General features: G+C 58.1%; 8 protein-coding genes across 8 annotated transcripts; 5 read left to right on the top strand and 3 right to left on the bottom strand.

The window, feature by feature from the left end:
* The first annotated feature begins 40 nt into the window (after positions 1-40).
* On the top strand, positions 41-1,621 carry IWZ02DRAFT_195039 (ribosome biogenesis protein Nop53/GLTSCR2). The gene is made up of 3 exons (XM_066762480.1): positions 41-267; positions 315-1,271; positions 1,321-1,621. The coding sequence occupies exons 1-3, from the start codon at positions 134-136 to the stop codon at positions 1,529-1,531; spliced, it is 1,302 nt and encodes a 433-aa protein (XP_066625718.1). The 5' UTR covers positions 41-133; the 3' UTR covers positions 1,532-1,621.
* Positions 1,622-1,711: 90 nt separating this feature from the next.
* IWZ02DRAFT_488648 (uncharacterized protein) lies at positions 1,712-2,781 on the bottom strand (the record flags this gene model as incomplete). Its single annotated transcript, XM_066769486.1, has 3 exons — positions 1,712-2,164; positions 2,353-2,449; positions 2,654-2,781. 3 exons carry the CDS (start codon positions 2,779-2,781, stop codon positions 1,712-1,714), a joined length of 678 nt encoding a protein of 225 aa, XP_066625719.1.
* Positions 2,782-4,491: 1,710 nt separating this feature from the next.
* Positions 4,492-7,018, bottom strand: IWZ02DRAFT_195100 (uncharacterized protein). The gene is made up of 2 exons (XM_066762482.1): positions 6,752-7,018; positions 4,492-6,703 (listed from the first exon to the last, which is right to left on the bottom strand). The coding sequence occupies exons 1-2, from the start codon at positions 6,765-6,767 to the stop codon at positions 4,665-4,667; spliced, it is 2,055 nt and encodes a 684-aa protein (XP_066625720.1). The 5' UTR covers positions 6,768-7,018; the 3' UTR covers positions 4,492-4,664.
* A 707-nt stretch (positions 7,019-7,725) lies between these two features.
* Positions 7,726-9,267, top strand: IWZ02DRAFT_195069 (UDP-glucose 4-epimerase). The gene is made up of 4 exons (XM_066762481.1): positions 7,726-7,931; positions 8,007-8,241; positions 8,293-8,743; positions 8,799-9,267. Exons 1-4 carry the CDS (start codon positions 7,903-7,905, stop codon positions 9,200-9,202), a joined length of 1,119 nt encoding a protein of 372 aa, XP_066625721.1. The 5' UTR covers positions 7,726-7,902; the 3' UTR covers positions 9,203-9,267.
* Positions 9,268-9,689: 422 nt separating this feature from the next.
* IWZ02DRAFT_468345 (uncharacterized protein) lies at positions 9,690-11,039 on the top strand (the record flags this gene model as incomplete). The annotated part of the gene is made up of 1 exon (XM_066768624.1): positions 9,690-11,039. The coding sequence occupies one exon, from the start codon at positions 9,690-9,692 to the stop codon at positions 11,037-11,039; it is 1,350 nt and encodes a 449-aa protein (XP_066625722.1).
* A 261-nt stretch (positions 11,040-11,300) lies between these two features.
* Positions 11,301-12,726, bottom strand: IWZ02DRAFT_195199 (ETC complex I subunit conserved region-domain-containing protein). Its single transcript, XM_066762485.1, has 4 exons — positions 12,601-12,726; positions 12,143-12,494; positions 11,979-12,089; positions 11,301-11,872 (listed from the first exon to the last, which is right to left on the bottom strand). The coding sequence occupies exons 2-4, from the start codon at positions 12,388-12,390 to the stop codon at positions 11,563-11,565; spliced, it is 669 nt and encodes a 222-aa protein (XP_066625723.1). The 5' UTR covers positions 12,391-12,494; positions 12,601-12,726; the 3' UTR covers positions 11,301-11,562.
* On the top strand, positions 12,497-13,426 carry IWZ02DRAFT_445639 (mitochondrial F1-F0 ATP synthase subunit F of fungi-domain-containing protein). Its single transcript, XM_066767180.1, has 5 exons — positions 12,497-12,724; positions 12,779-12,793; positions 12,945-13,095; positions 13,149-13,214; positions 13,264-13,426. Exons 1-5 carry the CDS (start codon positions 12,677-12,679, stop codon positions 13,287-13,289), a joined length of 306 nt encoding a protein of 101 aa, XP_066625724.1. The 5' UTR covers positions 12,497-12,676; the 3' UTR covers positions 13,290-13,426.
* Positions 13,427-13,733: 307 nt separating this feature from the next.
* IWZ02DRAFT_195111 (uncharacterized protein) lies at positions 13,734-18,598 on the top strand. The gene is made up of 5 exons (XM_066762483.1): positions 13,734-14,032; positions 14,175-14,422; positions 14,471-14,744; positions 14,799-14,963; positions 15,013-18,598. Exons 2-5 carry the CDS (start codon positions 14,189-14,191, stop codon positions 18,477-18,479), a joined length of 4,140 nt encoding a protein of 1,379 aa, XP_066625725.1. The 5' UTR covers positions 13,734-14,032; positions 14,175-14,188; the 3' UTR covers positions 18,480-18,598.
* Positions 18,599-18,986: the final 388 nt, after the last annotated feature.

Here is an 18,986-nt window from a genome sequence, read left to right on the forward strand (position 1 = left end):
TCCGTCGCCCGTTTGCGTCGCAGGGATCAAGGCGGTGAGCCATGACCCTGCCTTCGCCGTCTTATCGATATCGACTTTTCTCTCAACTCAGACCAGACGGGAGTGAAAAAAAACACTCCCTCCACAAACCACCATGTCGACCTCGACCCAGCCCCCTGCTGCCCGCAACCAGCCCTCGAGAAAGGGCAAAAAGGCCTGGCGCCGCAATGTCGACGTCACCGAAGTCACCACCGGCCTCGACAACCTGCGCGAAGAAGTCATTCAAGGGTAAGCGACAGTCGCGAACCTCTCTAATCTCTGCTGACAGCAACCAGCGGTGTCATATCCGAAAAGCCTTCTGATGAGCTCTTTGCCGTCGACACGGTCGGATCCGCCGAAGTCAAGAAGGAAATCCAGAAGCGCCACAAGCCCCTCAAGACCGACGAGATCCTCGCCCAGCGCTCCGCCGTCCCCGCCGTCGATTCGCGCAAGCGCTCCTCTTCCAAAGTCACCAATGGCGTCATCGATCCCAGTAGCAAGAAGCGCAAGTCGGGCGGAGTCTCGCACAAGGAGCTCGAGAGGCTCAAATCCATTGCGCACGGTGGCGACACGACCGAGAAGGATGTCGTACAGGTGGACGGCACGGCAACCCACGATCCATGGGCAATTCAAGAGCAAAAGCAAGACCCGCGCTTCTCCTTCATTCCCGAGAAGAAGCCCATTCGGGCTCCGGAGACGCTGAAGCACGCGCCGATCGCGCTGTCCGCGAGTGGCAAGCCCTTCCCAGCCGTGCAAAAGCCCGAGGCAGGCAAGAGCTACAACCCTCTGTTTGACGACTGGAACGAGTTGCTTGAGCGCGAGGGCCAAAAGGCGGTGGACGACGAGAAGAAGCGTCTTGAAGAAGCCGAACAGGAGAGGTTGCGCAAGGAGCGCGCTGCTGCCATTGCGGCCCAATCCGACCCCGAATCCGGCGACGAGAGCGCCTGGGAGAGCGAGTGGGAAGGCATCCAGAGCGAGGCCGAGGGCTCAGAGTTGAAGAAGAAGCGGCCGGATCGCAAGACGCCGCAGCAGAGGAAGAAGGCCGAGAAGAGAAAGGAGGCGGAGAGGAAAGCCAAGTGGGAGGCTCAGACGAAGAAGAAGCAGCAGCAGCAAGAACAGATCAAGAACATCGCCAAGGAGGTGGAGGAGAGGGAAAAGCAAAAGGCCGAGCAGATGAAGCTTGTCAATGCGGACGAAGAGTCTTCTGCGGACGAAGAAGAAGGTCTCAGGAGGCGGAGATTCGGCAAGGCACCGTACGTTGGTCCCATCTTTTCTATCAAGTGCTCTGCTAAAAAGTCCCAGAATTCCCGAAGCACCGCTCGAAGTCGTCCTCCCCGACGAGCTGCAAGACTCTTTGCGCCTGCTTAAGCCCGAGGGCAACCTGGTCAAGGACCGCTTCCGCAACATGATCATCAGAGGCAAGATCGAGTCGCGGAGACCGATGCAGCACAAGAAGAAGAAGGTCGAAGTGACGGAGAAGTGGTCGTACAAAGATTGGACTCCGGGCAAATAAAAAAAAAGCGGCATCGGATCTGGCGTTTGGTTTTCAAGTCGAATTTCATACCCTGGGCGTGTATCCAGCAGTTATTTTCTCACCACATGGACGTTTTGGGGGTTCAAAGTAATACTCGTCAATCAATCAATCAATCGCTTTACAACAACGAATGCCTCGACGAAATCGACGTCGTCATCCTCACTTCCGCGGCCCGGCCAACACACCATCAACGTCGTCATCCACAGGCTCCAACTCGACCTCCTCAACAGCACCACTTGCGCCATCCCTCGCATCCGCACTCGGCTCATCCAAAAACGGCTCCGCCTCGCCCTCCGCCAGTACATCCTCGCTCCTCCTCCTCCTCCTCCTCCTCCTCGGGTTCTTGGCCCCATCCCCATCACCGGCAGCAGCAGCAGCGCCGCCATCGCGGCGGCCAATGACGACGCTCCCGGCAACCAGCATGGCGGCGCCGAGCCACCAGATGCCGGGCAGGGCCTCGGAGAAGATGAGGGCGCCGAGAAGCGCGGTCAGCATGAAGTTGGCGCTCGTGTTGATGATGGAGACGCGGACGGTGGAGGAGGCGAGGGTGAGGGCGCGCGTGAAGAGGGCCCACATGATGGCGTTGAAGAGGAGGTTTAGGAGGAAGAAGAACTGTCGGTTGGGGGTGGGAGGTTAGTTGTAGAAGGAAAGGGAGTTTGTTTGGAAAGGAAAGTGTGTGTGTGTGTGTGTGTGGAGTTTTGACGTGGACATCGATCTGATGGGCAACTTGATGCAAGAGAAATAATTGAAGAGACTGGATAGGTAGGTAAGATAGTTGAGAGAAGAAAAGGTCAACATACCCCGCGCACCGCAAACTCGACCACCTTGTTCTCCTCGCCCAACCCAAGCAGATGCGACACGCCGCTCGCCCAGCTACTCGTCAGCGTCGTCGTCGTCCTACATCACCAACACACATCAGCCTTAAAGTCCTTTCTTCCCCAACACCTCTCTCACAAGGAGCGCATGTATAATGCGCTAGCGCCACGTGCTTGCGCCGGATGGCGTTTTTGCGAGAAACGACACAATTCATAGCCATGATTTCAAACACAAGGACGACGGTTTGGTACGGTGTAGGGGAGAGGTGATGGTGATTGGACGTACAGTTTAGCAAAGACGCCGTTGAAGGCCGCGCAGGCGCCGCTCGCAATGGCGACGACGAGCCATGTCGCGGCGGGCTTGGGCTTTGTTTGGCTGGGCAGCGGCCGTGATGCGGATGAAGTTGATGCCATGGTGACAAGAGACGAAACGCTAAAGAGAAGAGAAAGTGGAAGAAAGGGCTTGCTAATGTTGAGAGTGACGACTGGTCTAAGGCGTCGAGTCCATGTTTGATGTGATGTGTTGCAGGCGGGCGGAGAGCCTGACGAGCGGCGCGAGCGGAGATCTTGGCTAACATGCCTGTTGTTCAGTGCTTGCTTACACTGAGCATGGCGGAGCGGAGCGGGAACGACACCTTGCTCCCGTCACTCCTAGTCTCCCGCCACGCCTCTCCTGCTTTCCCCCCTTTCAACCGCCCATCTCCGCCGTCAACAACTCAAACCCGGTATCCCCAAGAACGCCTCCAAGCCCACCATCTCCCGTCATTCGCGCGTGGCGGCCATGGACGACGATGTATATCTCCCCTTCTCCCACCACGTCTACGCATCTCAGTTGTTCGCCCCTTTCCCGTCTGCATGCCGTCATCGACGTCTCCGGGTCAGGTCTGTCTGTCTGGGTACCGCACCTTCTGAGGCGCGGGCGCCTGGATGCGTCAGACGGAAGCCAGCCAGCCACTCTGGCTGCCTTGTAACCACGGTTCGGGCACGTGAGATGGCAGCGTGGGTGAACGACGCTCGCTTGGTGATGGAGTAGTCCCTGTTTCTGACAACAAGCTGCACCTTTCAACAACGGCTTCGAAGCAGCGCAGTGGCGTGCGCAGAAGCGAGCGAGCCTGTCGAATGGTGTAGTTTGTGTGATACATATACATCATTCATGACCAGAATAGAAACACAAAGGGCGTCCAACAGGCAAATGAAAGACAGAAACAAGGGACCGGGTCCTCGTCTCGTCTCGTCTCGTCTCGTCTCGTCCCGACCCGTCAGGTCAAGTAAGGTGGGCATCAAACAACACCATCTCAGGACACGCCAATCACGCAGCCTTCGCCACAAAAAGGACCAAAGTCCATCTTACCCACCACCCAGACACCACCACATCAACAGCAATCCACGCCCGCCCGCACGCACACGCCGATCCGCATAAAGTAGCCCCCCCCGTGCGCGCGCCGCCCGCACAGACAGCAATGACGCTTGGGTGCGACGGGCGGGGCCAAAGTGCCGCGCAAACTCTAATTTACTCAGTCGGGACGCAATGAAAGGGCTGCGCTGCACGGGCGTTCGTCATTACGCGGGCGGCGCTGATCGGCGGGGCCAAGGTACGTATGTCTGTACGTGCTTGACTAGGTATTGGTTGGTGAGTGTGCTTGTATGCTGGCAGGTGGTTGGTAGGGTGGGTGGGAGGCCTTGATGTCGGTGCTAAAGCGAGATTCGAGGATGTGATGGTTGAGGGGGGGGGGGGGGGGGGGGGGGTGGGGTGGGGGATGAGGATAGGTGTGCTGCTATATTTGTGGAGGACGCGTGTTGTATGTTGATGCTATGTGGTCAGGGCATTGGTGGGATGACGTACATCTTCTGTCCCATGCGGACATGCTCTCGAAGCAGATCAATTCTTCTCGGGTATCGAAGGAGCCGTCAAGGACAGCTGTGCTGCTGCAATAAAAATGGCTCATCACCATCCACGCGCTGCATGTAGGAATAAATCTCTTGAATTCAACTAATTATTCTACTGGAGCTTTTGTCCAAACCAGGCTTGCGACCCGTTCGCAACCGAACCACAAAAAAAGCAATGATATACTGCACGCGCGCCGTCAACGATGCGGAAGAAAAATACGAAGCATAGCGGAACGTGAGGGAAGGAAAAAGTGAGAAGGCGCAACAAAAGTCCACAGCAGCGGCAGCAGCGCGGTGTCATCCCAAAAACTCATTCAATCCCGCCCAAAAAACGTGTGAGACAACCACCCAGCCAAACGCCTGCAAACGCCAATCGACGACCGCCTGCTTGCCTTTCTCTGCAGGTCGACCTAGGGGAACTTCTTGTCGCGGTGTATGTTAACGCGGTCGACAAGCTCGCCTAGCATGCGCACTCGGTACAGGCAGGTGAAGGCTTGGCCGTGGTTGCTGGCGACGCGCACGACGACGTCCTCGATGGGAATCTTGAGGTTGACGAGAGAGACGAGCGGCTCGAGCACTTGGACGTGGTTCGGTGCGCTGGTGTCGTAGTCGAATGCGCCAACAAAGACGTGGGTGGAGCCGGGGTGGTGGATTTGGTGCCTCGGCTTGTCCGTGTCGACCGATGTGGCGCGAGCTTTTACCATTGCGTTGACGGCGTTTCGCAGCTTGTTGCGTTCGGTGTCGTTCTCGACGCTCAGCCAGAGCTCGATGCGCTGCGGCGCCGTGGTGATGTCGAGGGTGGCGCTCTTGGGAATGTGCTCCACCACTAGTTTGGTTGGGTAGACCCTGTGCAACATCCTGACGGCAAGCTGGGCTTGGCCCTTGTCGGATTTTGCGGAACACCAGCAGTCATTTTCTTCTTGCCAGCCTCGGAGAGCTTGATTTGCGGTGGGTGGCCCAGCGAATTCCATGTCTTGTAGGCTAGGGATCCAAGCGTATAACAATTTGCTCAATCCATAGTGCAAGTAATTGAAAGACTTGAGAGTCGGTGAGGTCAGTTCAGGAATCACTAATGCACCCATGCCACGGGAGAAGAAGTTGACGGTCGTCAGAGTCTCTCTCATGTTGGCGACGATGATCTGGTCAAGAGCGTAGCTCAAATTTGAACTGGTGATGTGTGGCATGGTCATTTCGAGTTGGTTGATTCGGTTCTTGATCAAATCGATGACGGTGCTCTTGTCGACCAGAATGTCGTTTTGAACAGCCTTTTTGAGAAGAGAATCGTCGTCGGTCAAGAGAAATGCCTCAAGGCGGGCCGCATTGGTAGCTTTGAAGTGCTCCCAAAACTCATAGGCCTCGGGTTCATCTCCACCTGCAACAGAGAGGAACGCGCGCGCCGCATGCCAAAACGATTCCGGGACCATGGGCTGTCCAGATCCATCGAGACCGGGCAGGACCAAGGTTTCGGGTAGCTCCATTTTGAGCATTTCAAATCCTTGGGTGAGTGACTTGATATCTGCTTCAAGATCGCCGAGACCTTTGTCCACATGCCAGTTCCAGCGTCTGTTGGCCGTGAATGTCTTATTAATCATTTGTTGGTTGTCGAACAGCTCTTGCGTAATCTCTGTTGAATTGAACAAGACACGAGCTTGGCTAACGCGTTGCCGGTAATAGGTGTGGGGCATCATGCGTGCGAAAAAAATCATGTCGACTATGATGAAGCCGATGAGCGAGTAAAGCACGAGCGCAGTGAAAATAACACTGAAGTTGAAAAATTGCGGGCCGAATCTTGTCATCCTGCCCCAAGCCGAACGCGCTACACGGGAGTCGACCGATTCGGCAGGGGACGTGTCCCTTGGGGCCGTCGACTGATTCGTGATAGGTCCAGCCGTCTCGTCCTGGAAAGTCGCTGCGTCTCGTCCCTCGATTGAGGGGATAGGAACGTCATGGGCGCTGACAGAAGGGGCGCCACGGGAAGTAATGTTGCGAGATCGACCTAAGCCACGGGCTGACGAGTTGGAGGCATTGCTCTGGTTTGAGGCCTCATTGATGGGGCTAAGGTGGTGACTACTGCCATGACCGCGACCGCTGGCCGCCGGCGTGCCTTTGCCTCTACCTCTTGCGGCAGTAGCCGCTTCACCGAGCTGAAAGCTGTCTGCAAAGTTGGAAGTACCGGCAGTGGGGTTTCGGGTACTGCCTGGAAGACCGGCAGAGACGGCATGGGAGCCACCGTAAGAAGTCGACAAATTGGTTGGCTGGTTGGTCAAATTGCCAAGGTTTCCAGCGTTGGGAACAAGCGAGTTTGATCTCGAGCGCCTTCGCGACATGGGATCAACTTCCATTCCAGGTACAGGAGTCTGGCCCGTCGAGCGCGTTGACCTGGCGGGGCCGCTGGGCACTGGCGTGGTACCGCCGCGTCTGTTGCGGGGTCTGGGGGTGTCTGGAAATCCTGCTCATGTTAGCGCTCGAGTAATGCAGAGAGGGAAGCTGGACGAACTTGAGTGGCCGGACATGGTGGACTGGAAAAAGACTGAGAGTGGGCGTGGTTGGAGGGGTGAAAGGGTTAGAGAAGAAGATGAGAGTGAGTGGGAGAGTGGAGGGTGTGCGGGTATGAGAGGATTGAAGAGGATGAGGGGTCTGGAGAGGAAGAGTAGAGATGGAAAGGGTGGAATATATGAGGCCAAGGATTCTTCACAATGGAAAAAGTGAAGGGACGAAAAAAGGTGGTGAAGATATGGCCGAAAAAGGAAATCAAGCAAAGCGAAGACGTACTAAGAGCGGCGACCAAGTGCACAGCAGCAGCCATTTGTCGGAGTGAAAGGATGGGTCAAGGAATTGGGAGAGTGAACAATGGACAGGGCATGTAGCAGCTTCGTTGACATTTCCAGCGAACAAAGGAGCAGGTCAATGGAAGCAGCATGGTCCGGACATGGACAGAGGAGACGCGCGCATCGAGCAACCGGTTGCGGAAGAGGAGAATAGAGGACGCGTGACAGGCCCGAGGGTGCGGCGGGGATGCTTCGGTGGGTGCAGTGGGTGGTGTTGATGCGGGACGTGACGTCGAGTCGAGTCCGTCGCGTCGACGCGTGGGGATGGAGCGTGCATTCGGAGTTGATGCCTTGGTGCCTTAATGACTTGATGCTTTGGTGCCTTGATGCCTTGATGCCTGGGCCCCCAGAGCGCTATCAGGCAGTGAGTGAATGCCAAGGGTCAGGTCGAGAGGTCGAGTGCCCCTCAGGTCGGTGGCGGGGCGTCAGGGCATCCACATGTACTTGCTGTACTGTGCATAGATAGCATAGCGTCTGTCGTCAGCAGCGGAGAGTGAGGTCGGAAATCGACGAATTCTGGGACTGGCTCTCGAGGGCGTTGAGCGGTACCTGCGCCACTGGCGACGAGTGTCGTTGCGTGAAACGTGCCCGCTCGTGGCATCCATCTCGTCTCCATTGTGATCCTCACCTAGGGCCCGCCCTGCTCTGTGCGCCGCCCTCCCCTCATTTCCATGACCTTGCCTCCACCACCGCTGGCTGTCCGCCCAAATATATTCCCCCAGCTGCTCCCACCCGACTGCCTTCGCCCCCCCCCCCCATCAATTGCTTTGCTCTCCTTCCAAGTCGCTCTCTCTTCCATCCCATTCGCACCACCTCCATCATGCCCGTCGGCTCCGTCCTCGTCACCGGGTAAGTCTCCGCCGATCCATTCATCCAAATTCGAGGTTGCATTCCACGTTGCCTTCTCTGACGCCGCCATCCCAGTGGTACTGGCTACATCGGTTCCTTCACCGCTCTCGCCCTGCTCGAGGCCGACTACAAGGTCGTCATTGTCGACAACCTCTACAACTCGTCCGAAGAGGTCGTCAACCGCATCGAGCTCATCAGCGGCAAGCGCCCCATCTTCTACAAAGGCGACATCACCGATGAGGCTGTCCTTGACAAAATCTTTTCCGAGCACCCCGACATTGACAACGTCATCCACTTTGCTGCCCTCAAGGTTCGTAGGCCCAAGTTGACAAACTGGTGACCATTGCTGATTCCCACCCAGGCTGTCGGCGAGTCGGCCGAGATTCCCCTCGAGTACTACCGCGTCAACGTCCAAGGCAGCTTGACCCTGCTCCGCTCCATGCAAAAGAACGATGTGACCAACGTCGTCTTCTCCTCGTCGGCCACCGTCTACGGTGATGCCACCAGGTTCCCCAACATGATTCCCATTCCCGAGCACTGTCCCATTGGCCCTACCAACACCTACGGCCGCACAAAGTCGACCGTCGAAGCCATGATCACCGACCACATCAACGCTGAGCGCAACAAGGCCAAGAAGACTGGCCAATCGCCCGACAAGTTCAACGGCGCGCTTCTGAGGTACTTCAACCCGGCCGGCGCCCACCCCAGTGGACTCATGGGCGAGAACCCCTTGGGTGTGCCGTACAACCTCCTCCCCTTGCTCGCGCAGGTCGCGATTGGCAAGCGTGAGAAGCTTCTCGTGTTCGGAGATGGTAGGTGTCCAGAAGTCGAGCGGGTCCCTTGCATTGACGAGCTGACACCTTTTAGACTACGCCTCAAAGGACGGCACGGCCATTCGCGACTATATTCACGTTCTGGACCTGGCCAAGGGTCACCTCGTTGCCCTCAACTACCTTCGTGAGCACAACCCTGGCGTCAAGGCGTGGAACCTGGGCACTGGCAAGGGCTCCACCGTCTTCGACATGGTCAAGGCGTTTAGCCGCACCGTTGGCCGCGACCTTGCTTACCAGGTCGTCGAGAGGCGTCCGGGTGATGTCTTGGACCTGACTGCCAACCCTACCTTGGCAAACAAGGAGCTTGGCTGGAAGACGGAGCTGACGCTCGAGGACGCCTGCAACGACCTCTGGAAGTGGACCGAGAACAACCCCGAGGGCTACAATCAGGCCCCGCCAAAGGAGTTTGTCGAGGCTCTCAAGGCTTCGAAAAACTAAGTGTTGCGGGCTGAGTTGAGCTTGGTCTACGTGGGAAGTTATGAATTTTCTTTTGTCCAACCATTATTGAACAAAGCTCCGCGCGCCATTATACCTCGAAGCATAAGCTTTTTTATTTGGCATACGAGCGTTAGGGGAAATTGAGATGCTGCAAAAGGATTTGCACAATGTAAACGGAATCAAGTAGACAGAATACCAAATAGAATCGCGTCCGCGGGGCGCTGCATGCAATGATTGAGCCATGTGCGGCGCTGATGTACGCTTGGATGCTTCGGACTTGCTTCGCTCGCTTTGACTCACCTCCAAGATGCAACCCACCAAGAATTTGCTGCCCCGCCTCCGAAACCTCAGCATAACACCACTCAAGCACGCTCGCAGCGCCAGATTGAACCTCCACCTGCCGACACGAGCATCAATTCGATTTTGCGGTTCCAGACCCGTCACCAAACCTCGACGTCTCGCGCTCCCTTCCATCTCAACCCGCACCATGGCCACCGCCACGACCTTTGACGACGCAGTCATCTCGCTGCTCCAGCGCTCGTACCCGGACGCTGGCGCCGCGGCTGACTCCGACGCCGTCAAGCTTTCAAGCGCAATTTTCAAGAACACGGTCTACACGGAGGCGGAGAAGGCAGAAATCGTGCAATGGCAGATCACGGCCTCGCACATTGGCAATGGCAGCGAAGACGCAGCCAAGCAGGCGGAGCGGCTGTCGGCGCTGAACACGCACCTCTCGTCGCGGACGACGGTGCTGGGCGCGAAGCCTTCCGTCGCCGACGTGGCGCTGTACGTCAAGCTGGCTCCAGTCGTGGCCAAGTGGAGCGCTGAGGAGCGCACCGGAGAGCAGGGCTACCACCACATCGTGCGCTTCGTCGACTTTGTGCAGAACGCGCCCGTCCTTGGACTCAAGGTCGACGCGGCCGACAAGGTGGCCGTCGATGTGAATGATGTCAAGTTCGCCATCAAGCCCGTTGACGCCAAGGCCGAGAAGGAGCGCAAGAAGAAGGAGAAGGAGGCCGCTGCGGCGGCGGCAAAGGGCCAGACTGCTGCTCCTGCTGCTGAGAATGCTGCGGACAAGAAGAGCAAGAAGGAGAAGAAGAAGGCCGACAACAACAACAACAACAACAAGGATGGCGATGCTGCCGCCGCCGCCGCCGCCGCGCCCAAGGAGCAGAAGAAGGAGAAGAAACAAAAGCAGCCCAAGCAGCAGCCAGCCAAACCGGCCGAGAAGCCGCTCTCGCCGTCCCTCATCGACCTGCGCGTCGGCCACATCCTCAAGGCAGAGCGCCACCCCAACGCCGACTCTCTCTACGTGTCGACCGTCGCCGTTGGCGACGCGCCCGGCACCGACAACACGCACGAGTACGAGGGCCAGGTCGTGCGCACCGTGTGCTCGGGGCTCAACGGGCTGATTCCCCTCGAAGAAATGCAGGGCCGCAAGATCGTCGCCGTCTGCAACCTCAAGCCCGTCACCATGCGCGGCATCAAGTCGTGCGCCATGGTTCTGGCGGCGTCGCCGCGCGAGGAGGAAGGCGTCGACGGCCACAAGGGCCCCGTCGAGCTGGTCAACCCGCCGCCCGCGTCGGCCGCCGGCGAGCGCGTCTTCTTCGACGGCTGGCAGGGCGACCCCGAGCCCGTCCTCAACCCCAAGAAGAAGGTCTGGGAGACGCTGCAGCCCGGCTTCACCACGACGCAGGAATTGGCCGTCGGCTTTGAGGTTGGCGATGTGCCGCAGTTGGCGGGTGAGGGCGAGAGCAAGAAGAGTGGCGTTGGTCTGTTGAAGACCAAGGATGGCGTTTGCACGGTTAAGAGCTTGCAGGGCGCGACTGTCAGATAAGGCGGTGGTGGTGGTTGTGGTGGTGGTGGATACGGGAACGAAGAAGATAGGGGCGCGATGTGTAGGTGGCTATCTACCTCGTGCTCCATCGGCAGCTCTTTCGTTGCAGCGGCGTATAGTCTGAGTCGACGATAGACAAAATCAGAGAATCAAGAGAAGAAAATTCGATCAATCCATTGTCAGTACAAGATGAAGACTTTGTGAGACTGTGGATATCAGAACGATCATATCCATGGCCCAAAACTCAAGTCAGACAGTGACTTGCTTTCTATGTCTAGGCTTGGGTTGATGATGTACATTATACACGGAAGCATGTTTGAACGAAAACAGATTCAAGTCTCCCCATTCAAGGCACTGCTCTTGGATCGCCCGCTCTTCAAGTCTCGAGGAAATCAATGTTTTGGATCGAGGCCGATTCGACGACAAAAAAGGCAATGCAATCACGCTTTCTCAACCACTCCCTCGACATTCAAAATCAATCAATCGTCAGCTCAGCTCTTTTGTTTTCTTCGATCTTCACCCATCACTTTGTGCGAACAATCTTCAGCTTCTTGGGGCTGTGGACGAAGTTGTTGGCGTAGGCCTTGGGGACGAAGCGGCGCTCATTCGGCTCCTGGACGAAGTACTCGTAGCCATGCTTCTCGGCGAAGGCAATGGCGTCCTCCTTGGACTTGAACTGGATGCGCTCGCCCTGCATGAAGTCGGCGCTCGACTGCCAGCCCATGAGCGGGTTCTCCCACCGGTGGCCCTTGGGCAGCGGATCCCAGTCCATGAGCCAGTGGTGCGCGTGCCAGTCGCCCGACTGCATGGCCGACTTGGCGGGGCGGTAGATTCTTTGATGAGATGCGGCGGTCAGCGTTACTTGCCTTGAGCTTTCGTCTCGATTCGGAACGAGATGGGGATGGGGGGGAGGAGGGGGAAAGGAGGTGGACGGTATACCGGACAGTCCGGGCCTGCAGGTCTATCGGAGCCCCCGACAGCACGGCGGCGGGCAGCACGTCGCCCGGCTCGCTGCCGTCGACGACGCGCTTGGGGATCGGGGAAAAGGTCCTGGGCCATGCATCAACATTGCGCGAGATGAACCGCCGGTGGGATCTGCTCACGAGGTGCGGTAGTCGGTGGCGACGTTGTAGTCGGGGGTTCTGGGGATGCCAGGGCCCTCGTCGCGGACGCGCATGCCCTTGAGCGTCTGATCGCCGTGGCCAGATGGATGGTCGGATGGGCTGCTCGTGGGCGCCGGTTCCGTCGAGGCGGCCTTGTTGGCGTAGAAGCGACGGGCGGGGAGGCAAGTCTGCCTGGCGGTAGGGCGGGAAGCTGCTGCGAGCAGCCGGGCGTTCAAGGTGCGCTGCATGGTGGCGTGTGAGGTGCAATTGAATTGCGGAGAGATCGAATTCAACTGCGGAGAGAGCGTGGAGTGGTGGTGATGTCGTCGGGGCACTAGGGCCGACAGGGCGTCTTGGCACCGTTAGCGCGGTCCGGTCTTCGTTCAACCTCGCTGGTGCTGCCTCTTTTGCCGTGACTATAGCCCTCTAGGACCCCAACCATCTCCCCTCTCACTCACTGTACGTTGCTTGGACTTGCGATTGCTGCTTCAGCGATTCCCGGATGATGGCTGACTGGCCCCAGACCCCGCCGAGATGAGCTACATTACCAAGCGCGGTCTCTCGACCCTCATCCCTCCCAAGGTACGACTCCCGGACTCCCTGGATCCAGAGCTTTGAAGCTGACCTCAACCGCAGATCGCCTCCCCCAACGTGAGTACTATTTTTCCTGGCAGACTCGACCTTCAAAGCTGCCGTCGTAGCACGTCCGAACTCGGAAGCCGGAAAGCTTGAGATCGCAAAGCCATCCCGCGGAGACGGACCATGAAGAGACTGGTGCGGGAATTGGCTAACGATCCAAAAGGCGATTGGAGGTGCTCAGGATGCCGCTCGCATGTCGCGCGTCGTAAGCTTCTACGAGAAGCTGCCCCGTGGCCCCGCCCCGGCACCGCAGCCCAAGGGCCTCATTGAGAGGTACCAGGCCAAGCACTTTGGCAAGAACCCTTCGGCCAAGCGTAAGATCCACATTCGTCGAAAAAGGACATGGGCAGGAGTTGACATTTGACAGCGCTCATCCACCTCATTGGCGGTCTCCTCCTCCTCGGATACGCGCAGAACTACTACTTCCACCTGCGTAAGTGCAAGCACGTGGTAAAATGAAAGACTTGTTCTAACTGGAGCAGGCCACCACAAGAACAACGCCCACTAGATGCGCCAGGCTGAGGGATCTGTTTCAAGGCGCCGCAAGAGGAGGGGCGAGTAGAGCAGGAATGTAAATACTCCTCAACGACGCGACTCTATGCGGTGAAGAAGTGAACTGTTCGAAATGAATGTGAGGGCGGCATGCATCTATTGTTTGTTGATCGGGCCATGTGAAGATTGCAGGGAAGTGACCTTGTCGACGCGCTGAGGTGGACGGTAGCAGTGTGCCGCCTGCGGAGACTGAGGATGCGGTGGGAGCCCGACGCAGCAGCACGACGACGACAACAGCACACCAGCAACAACAGGATAGCAATTGCAAGGGTGACTGCAACTGGCGGCGTGGAGCTCAGATCCCCCGAGTATTTGCTTGGCTACGACGGCAGCCGTCCGTGACCGCTGTAAGGCTGCGGGTGGATGACACAGACTCCGTGATCACTTGCTGGTGCCAAGACGGCCAAAGAGGCTACGCTCTCCAGTTGCGACCCCTTCAACACCATTCCACGACCTCGTACCCCTCGGCGCATCTCCCACGCCTCTCGACGCCCCACGCCCTGAGCTTCTCCCCCTCCAAGCTCCGTCCGCGACTCTTGAATCTCGCGCACCTCCGCGAGCGCTCCTCACCCACCGACGTCGACTGACAACAGCGCCCAAAGCTCCAGCCCGCCCAGAACTCACCCTGCGAACCGCCAGCAAGGCTTCTGCGGAAGCTCCTACCGTGTACCCGTGGCGACTACCAACACTTGATAGCAGGTATATATGACGGCTTCTTCTTGTTCAAGCGCACGCGGCCCCGGTCCATCGACCGCGGACGCCACGGCCAGCACCTTTGCATCATCTCGTCAAGCAGACAAAGACAACACCAGCTCTGACTCCGTCTCTACTGCCAACACAGTTTCGCAACTTGTTATGGCAGAGCAGATCACCCACGATGTGGTAAATGCAGCACAGTCGATGGGTGATTCCTCGCCCATCGGCGTTAATGCGACAACTACCAACGAATCGTCCGCCGGCGCGGCTCCGGATCCCACCACGACCAACAACCCCCCCCAAGATTCTTCTCCCTCGGCCTTTGCCAAAGATGACGCGCCTCGAGACAAGACCGGCTCTTCTGAGACGACCTCGAAAGACCCCGCCGCTGCTGTACGTTGTTTGGCCAAACGCACGCGACATGTACTAACTCGAGCCCAGCTCGCCACCGACGGATCCGAGCAGTTCAAGGCCAGAGACGAGTCGGCCGACAAGTCAAAGGAAGCCATGTTGAATGGAACTGAGCTCTCTACAGAAGACCTGGCCGCACAGCACCTGGCAGCGGATACCAGCGGAGGTTCAGACACAGACACAAGCAGGGCTGGCAAGGACGGTGCAAAGCCGAAGAAGCCCACCTCGTTCAAGTCCGTCTCGGTGACCAAAAACTTTTTGGCCAAGACTGCCGCAGCTGCGCCGGCCAAGGTTGGGGAAAAAGGTAATTTGGTGATACGGTTTGCTGGGAGACAGCGTGGCTGATCTTGCATCGCAGTCTCAACGAGCCCGTCGATTAATCCGGCTCAGCCTATCGCAAAACCTCGCTTGGTGGCGAAATCGGGCAGTGGAGTTGGAAGCTCATTGACTCGCTCAGGGCTGGGAAAGCTTAATGGTTCAGGCGCTGGTCCGGACCCGACTACAGTATGGAACAAGAATAGACGTAATAAACTCGAGTTCCTTGACTATGGATTCTACTAATGTTGCAACAGCCACGCCTCCTCCCCAGCCTAAGCAGTTTACAGATGAAGAGCTCAAGCAACAATTTGGAATTCACATGGCCACCAGGCTACAGGCGGACGAAGATGCCAAGGAATCAAAGTGGGCCGACATTGAGGACGATGAGGAAGACTGGGCCCCTGAGACGGTGGAATGGATGGACGGCACCAAATCGACCGTCAAGCCCGCAGACAATGCTCCTCATGTGGAGGAACCCAAGAAGCCAGAGGAAAAGGAGGAGAAGCCGTTGGAGGAGGTCAAGCCTGCGGATCAACCAGCATCGAGACCGACGTCAACAGGTCCTACCTCGCTTGGAAACAAGACGATTTTGAAACCGGGAGCTCACATTTCTGCGGCGCAAGCAAGACAAGGCGCCTCGTTCAAAGGACAACCAGAAAAACCGACCCTCGTGGCCAAGTCGCCCGCCGCCCCCGCCAAATCGCCCTGGGCACCGCTCCCGCCCATTGAGAGAGTATCTCCTGTTATCATCAACCCTCAGCCGCAAGTCCCAGTCCAGGCACGCTTTGGTCAAAGGGATCCGCATGGATTTGAAGCGCTTCCGCCGGCACCAGTTGCTGCCAAGGAGATTGCTGCAGACGACTTTAACAGGTCCTTGAGAGACGATCGTGGACCGCGAGAGTTGTTCAACTCGCAGTCTGGCAAGTACGAGCCGGTCAGGGACTTAAGGCGGGGATCTCGACCCGATTCCAGCTTTCGGCAACCTTCAGTCCTGCAGCGTCCTCTGCATAGCGGACCTGCTGAACCCTCGGCAGCCTTCCAGACGTCGCGCTCGAGCATTGAGGAGCCATGGTCCCGCCGCAGGACGTCTTCAAATGTCAGCGGTGGACGGCGGCCGTCATTTAGCAGGGTGCCCGAGCCTGTTCGCGACAGACGCGGCTCTCATTCGACGACGGACATGGCTCCCCCACCAGTCCCTGGCAAAGCTGGACATCCCCCACGTGCGTCATTTGGAGACCGCGGGCTTTCGCCTGCAACGTCCAATCAAGGCTCGTGGACGCAGCGGTCGTCACCCGTTGCGGGCCAGGCACAGCTGGCATCGCCTCACAGTGCTGCCGCATCGCCCGCAGCGACGGACGCAGTCAATGGAGCTTCTTCGTACGATGCCGTCAAGATACAAGAGCAGATGATGCGCGAAAAGATTGAGCGGGCCAAGGCGGAAAAGCAGAAGCGCCAAGAGGAGGAGGCGCGGGAGGAAGCAGCTCGCAAGGAGCGTCTTCGCCGCAAGCTGGAAGCCCTCGGACCTCCTCCGTCAAAGGACGAAAAATCAAAGAGCCCAACAGTTGCGGCAAGTGAGTTGAGCCCGGCGCAGAAACCTGCCACCTTGCACTCGCCGCCGCCAAAGCCACCGATTCCAACGGCCGAGGGCGAGGTGGCTCAGTACGGAATGATGAAGGTGCATCAGCCTCACTCGATCAAGAGGTCAACGGCCAGCATCAGCGAGCAGGCACCTCATCTCAGACCGTCAGAGACTCGGCGCGATGGACGGTCACCAGAGCTCAGACAGAGCTCGCCCGTTAAGCTGCCAGCGTCAGAAATCAAGGACGACCGGTTCAAGGCACCGCTTTCGCTGGCAACGCTCGAGCGCGAAGCGCCTGGGTGGAGGGCATCGCAGGCGTGGGGAGCGAGCATGAGCAGGCAAGGCGGCATGAATGTCTGGGGCCCTCCCAACCGGGAAAGAGGCATTGGCAATGGCACGTTTGGACACACGCAGCAATCTCAGCCAGAAGGTCCGCCGTCGGCGCCGGGCCCTATTGCACCGCCCGCGCCTTCCTCTTCGTCGTCCAAGGCGGGCGGCACCTCGTTCGCACATACTAATGATCTGTCGGCCGACCAACACCATCCTTTACCACCCCCTCCTCCTCCTCCTCCTCCTCCTCCACCTGCACCCTTTGGCATTCCCTCGGACGATCGTTCGCAACAGCAGCCGCTTTCACAAAACTCAGCCATGCCGCCTCCTCCTCCTCCTCCTGCGGCGACTGCGCCGTCGGGCCAGCCCGCTAAACCTCACCTTTTCAGCGGTGCCGATTTCGTCGCCGCCGTCCAAGCTGGCGACCGCGAGCAGTCGCGTGCGAACATGCAAGCTCGCATTGCGGCTCGTGGCCAGCCGTTGGCCCCATACAAGGAAGTCTTCATCAAGGTCGAGCCCAGCTTGAACCGTGTCCGACGTCCTATTTCAAAGACGACGACGATGCGCGAGCACGATCCCGCGCCCTTGAGAGACGAATCCGGTGCGGTCATCACTGAGCCCGCAATTACCTCAATCGACAAGCCCGTCGCTTTTAGGGAACCCCACGTCAAGGCGGACGAGACACCCGCATTGCGACCCATCGGCTCTGAAAAGGCACAATCCTCGCCTAACAACTCTCAAAACAACCAGCCCGGCCGACCGTCGCGTTTCTTTCCGCGTGCTTTCGATCAGCAAGATATTCAGCTTGGCAGCGTTGCGCAGATTGCGCGCGAAGGCAATACACCAGAGATGCCTAGCTACAAGCCCACCGTCAACAACAAACGCGTCGACTTTGACGCACCTCCGCCGCCCGAGACCTGCGACCACCCGGTCTTTGGTGGAAACGTCAGTCGCCCAACTGTCAAGCTGCCGCAAAAGATCAAGGTCAAGCTCCCGCCCGCCGCGATGCAGCCGGCGGTCCAGATGCCAGCTCAAATGCCTGGCTCCAGGCCTCAGGGATTCCGCTTCGGATCCCAACCCATTGTCGCACAGCCTGGATGGCAGGAGCGCATCAACAGTCTTTTGGATCGTCCCTCTACTAGCTCATCGCCGCCCAAGCCTGCGCCGACTTCACTTGCCGTGTCATCGGCGAGCAAGGCTCCTTTCGATCACGTCAGCCAACCCGCTGGCGCTACTGTCTCTCTCCCGAACCAGCCCTCCAAGGTCGAAGCTGCGAGCCCGACGACGTCTGTTACCAAGGAGGCTTTTGAAGAAGTCATGAGCGTCCCAGAAGCCTTTTCCACTCCAACGGTGCAGCTCCCCAAGGAGCCCCACATGAATGCTGGCCTTTGTCCTGCTTCCAGCCCAGAGCGCATCAGCCCTGTTCTTAGCCACTCGAAAGTCTGCTCCGGCGACCCTAGCTACAGTGGTCTATTCGAAGTCGAGCGAAAGGGCGACAAGCCCGTAGTCAACGTCCGGCTGCCCGGCCAGAAGGAAACGAAGCACGTCACGATGAACGGTCACGGAACGCAGGGCCGCAAGACGTACAACAACTACAACCGGAGCCGTGGCCGTGGCAACGGAGCGCGTCGCGACAACAATGACTTTTTTCGGCGCAAATCATCCAACAATGGCCCGGGCCACGGCCGTGGACAAGGAGCGGAGCATGGAGGTGAACACGGTCGCAGTGGCTGGGGCAGCAGCAACAACAGCTTCCGCAAATCGAGCACTAACAACACGTGGGGCCGTCGTCCCGCTGGCCCGGTCAACTGAGAGAATATAGAGGTGTTTTCAACGGCCTTGTAGGCGCGAGTTGGGGAGGGCGTTTGCGTCACGTTTTGAGACTGACTCGGCGGCAAGACATGACATTTGCACAGTCGTCAAAAGGGTTACTAGGTGCATTGGATGGGACGGAATGATGTATGTTGCTTCTTGACGATAAGGTAGTGAGTGGCCTCTCGAGCCCGAACAATCAGAACCGAGCATCCATCAAAATGGACAAATGACGTACCTAGGTGATGATGTCTGGTGTGCCTGTGATGTTGAGAGGGCGCGGGGCCAAGGCCGAAGGGGGGAGGAGGGAGGGAGGATAGCGGGAGCTTGGCCTAGAGCGAGGGAGAGTAGGCCGAATCAATGGGTGGCAGTTCAAGGTTATTGAGACGGCGGATTGAACCAGGACGGCAGATGGGCAGGGCTGCAGGTCGGTGGTGGCACGCGCATTACATGGCATCGCAGTGCAGTGCAGTGCAGTGCAGTGCATCGCATCCGTCTTGTGCCGCT

The sequence above is a fragment of the Phyllosticta citriasiana genome (genome assembly GCF_038021145.1).
Source record: "Phyllosticta citriasiana strain CBS 120426 chromosome Unknown IWZ02scaffold_3, whole genome shotgun sequence".
Taxonomy (NCBI): Eukaryota; Fungi; Ascomycota; class Dothideomycetes; order Botryosphaeriales; family Phyllostictaceae; genus Phyllosticta; species Phyllosticta citriasiana.

Bases quoted from the DNA above. Each gene is read 5' to 3' on its own strand.
- IWZ02DRAFT_195039 (XM_066762480.1), top strand. From the start codon at position 134: ATGTCGACCTCGACCCAGCCCCCTGCTGCCCGCAACCAGCCCTCGAGA. The intron at 268-314 runs GTAAGCGACAGT...GACAGCAACCAG, and splicing joins CGCGAAGAAGTCATTCAAGG to CGGTGTCATATCCGAAAAGC. The intron at 1,272-1,320 runs GTACGTTGGTCC...AAAAAGTCCCAG, and splicing joins CGGAGATTCGGCAAGGCACC to AATTCCCGAAGCACCGCTCG.
- IWZ02DRAFT_195069 (XM_066762481.1), top strand. From the start codon at position 7,903: ATGCCCGTCGGCTCCGTCCTCGTCACCGG. The intron at 7,932-8,006 runs GTAAGTCTCCGC...CCGCCATCCCAG, and splicing joins GGCTCCGTCCTCGTCACCGG to TGGTACTGGCTACATCGGTT. The intron at 8,744-8,798 runs GTAGGTGTCCAG...GACACCTTTTAG, and splicing joins GCTTCTCGTGTTCGGAGATG to ACTACGCCTCAAAGGACGGC.
- IWZ02DRAFT_195111 (XM_066762483.1), top strand. From the start codon at position 14,189: ATGGCAGAGCAGATCACCCACGATGTGGTAAATGCAGCACAGTCGATG. The intron at 14,423-14,470 runs GTACGTTGTTTG...ACTCGAGCCCAG, and splicing joins CGAAAGACCCCGCCGCTGCT to CTCGCCACCGACGGATCCGA. The intron at 14,964-15,012 runs GTAATAAACTCG...ATGTTGCAACAG, and splicing joins AGTATGGAACAAGAATAGAC to CCACGCCTCCTCCCCAGCCT.
- IWZ02DRAFT_445639 (XM_066767180.1), top strand. From the start codon at position 12,677: ATGAGCTACATTACCAAGCGCGGTCTCTCGACCCTCATCCCTCCCAAG. The intron at 13,096-13,148 runs GTAAGATCCACA...GACATTTGACAG, and splicing joins CAAGAACCCTTCGGCCAAGC to CGCTCATCCACCTCATTGGC. The intron at 13,215-13,263 runs GTAAGTGCAAGC...TAACTGGAGCAG, and splicing joins GAACTACTACTTCCACCTGC to GCCACCACAAGAACAACGCC.
- IWZ02DRAFT_195199 (XM_066762485.1), bottom strand. From the start codon at position 12,390: ATGCAGCGCACCTTGAACGCCCGGCTGCTCGCAGCAGCTTCCCGCCCT. The intron at 12,090-12,142 runs GTGAGCAGATCC...TGCATGGCCCAG, and splicing joins GCCACCGACTACCGCACCTC to GACCTTTTCCCCGATCCCCA. The intron at 11,873-11,978 runs GTATACCGTCCA...ATCTCATCAAAG, and splicing joins CTGCAGGCCCGGACTGTCCG to AATCTACCGCCCCGCCAAGT.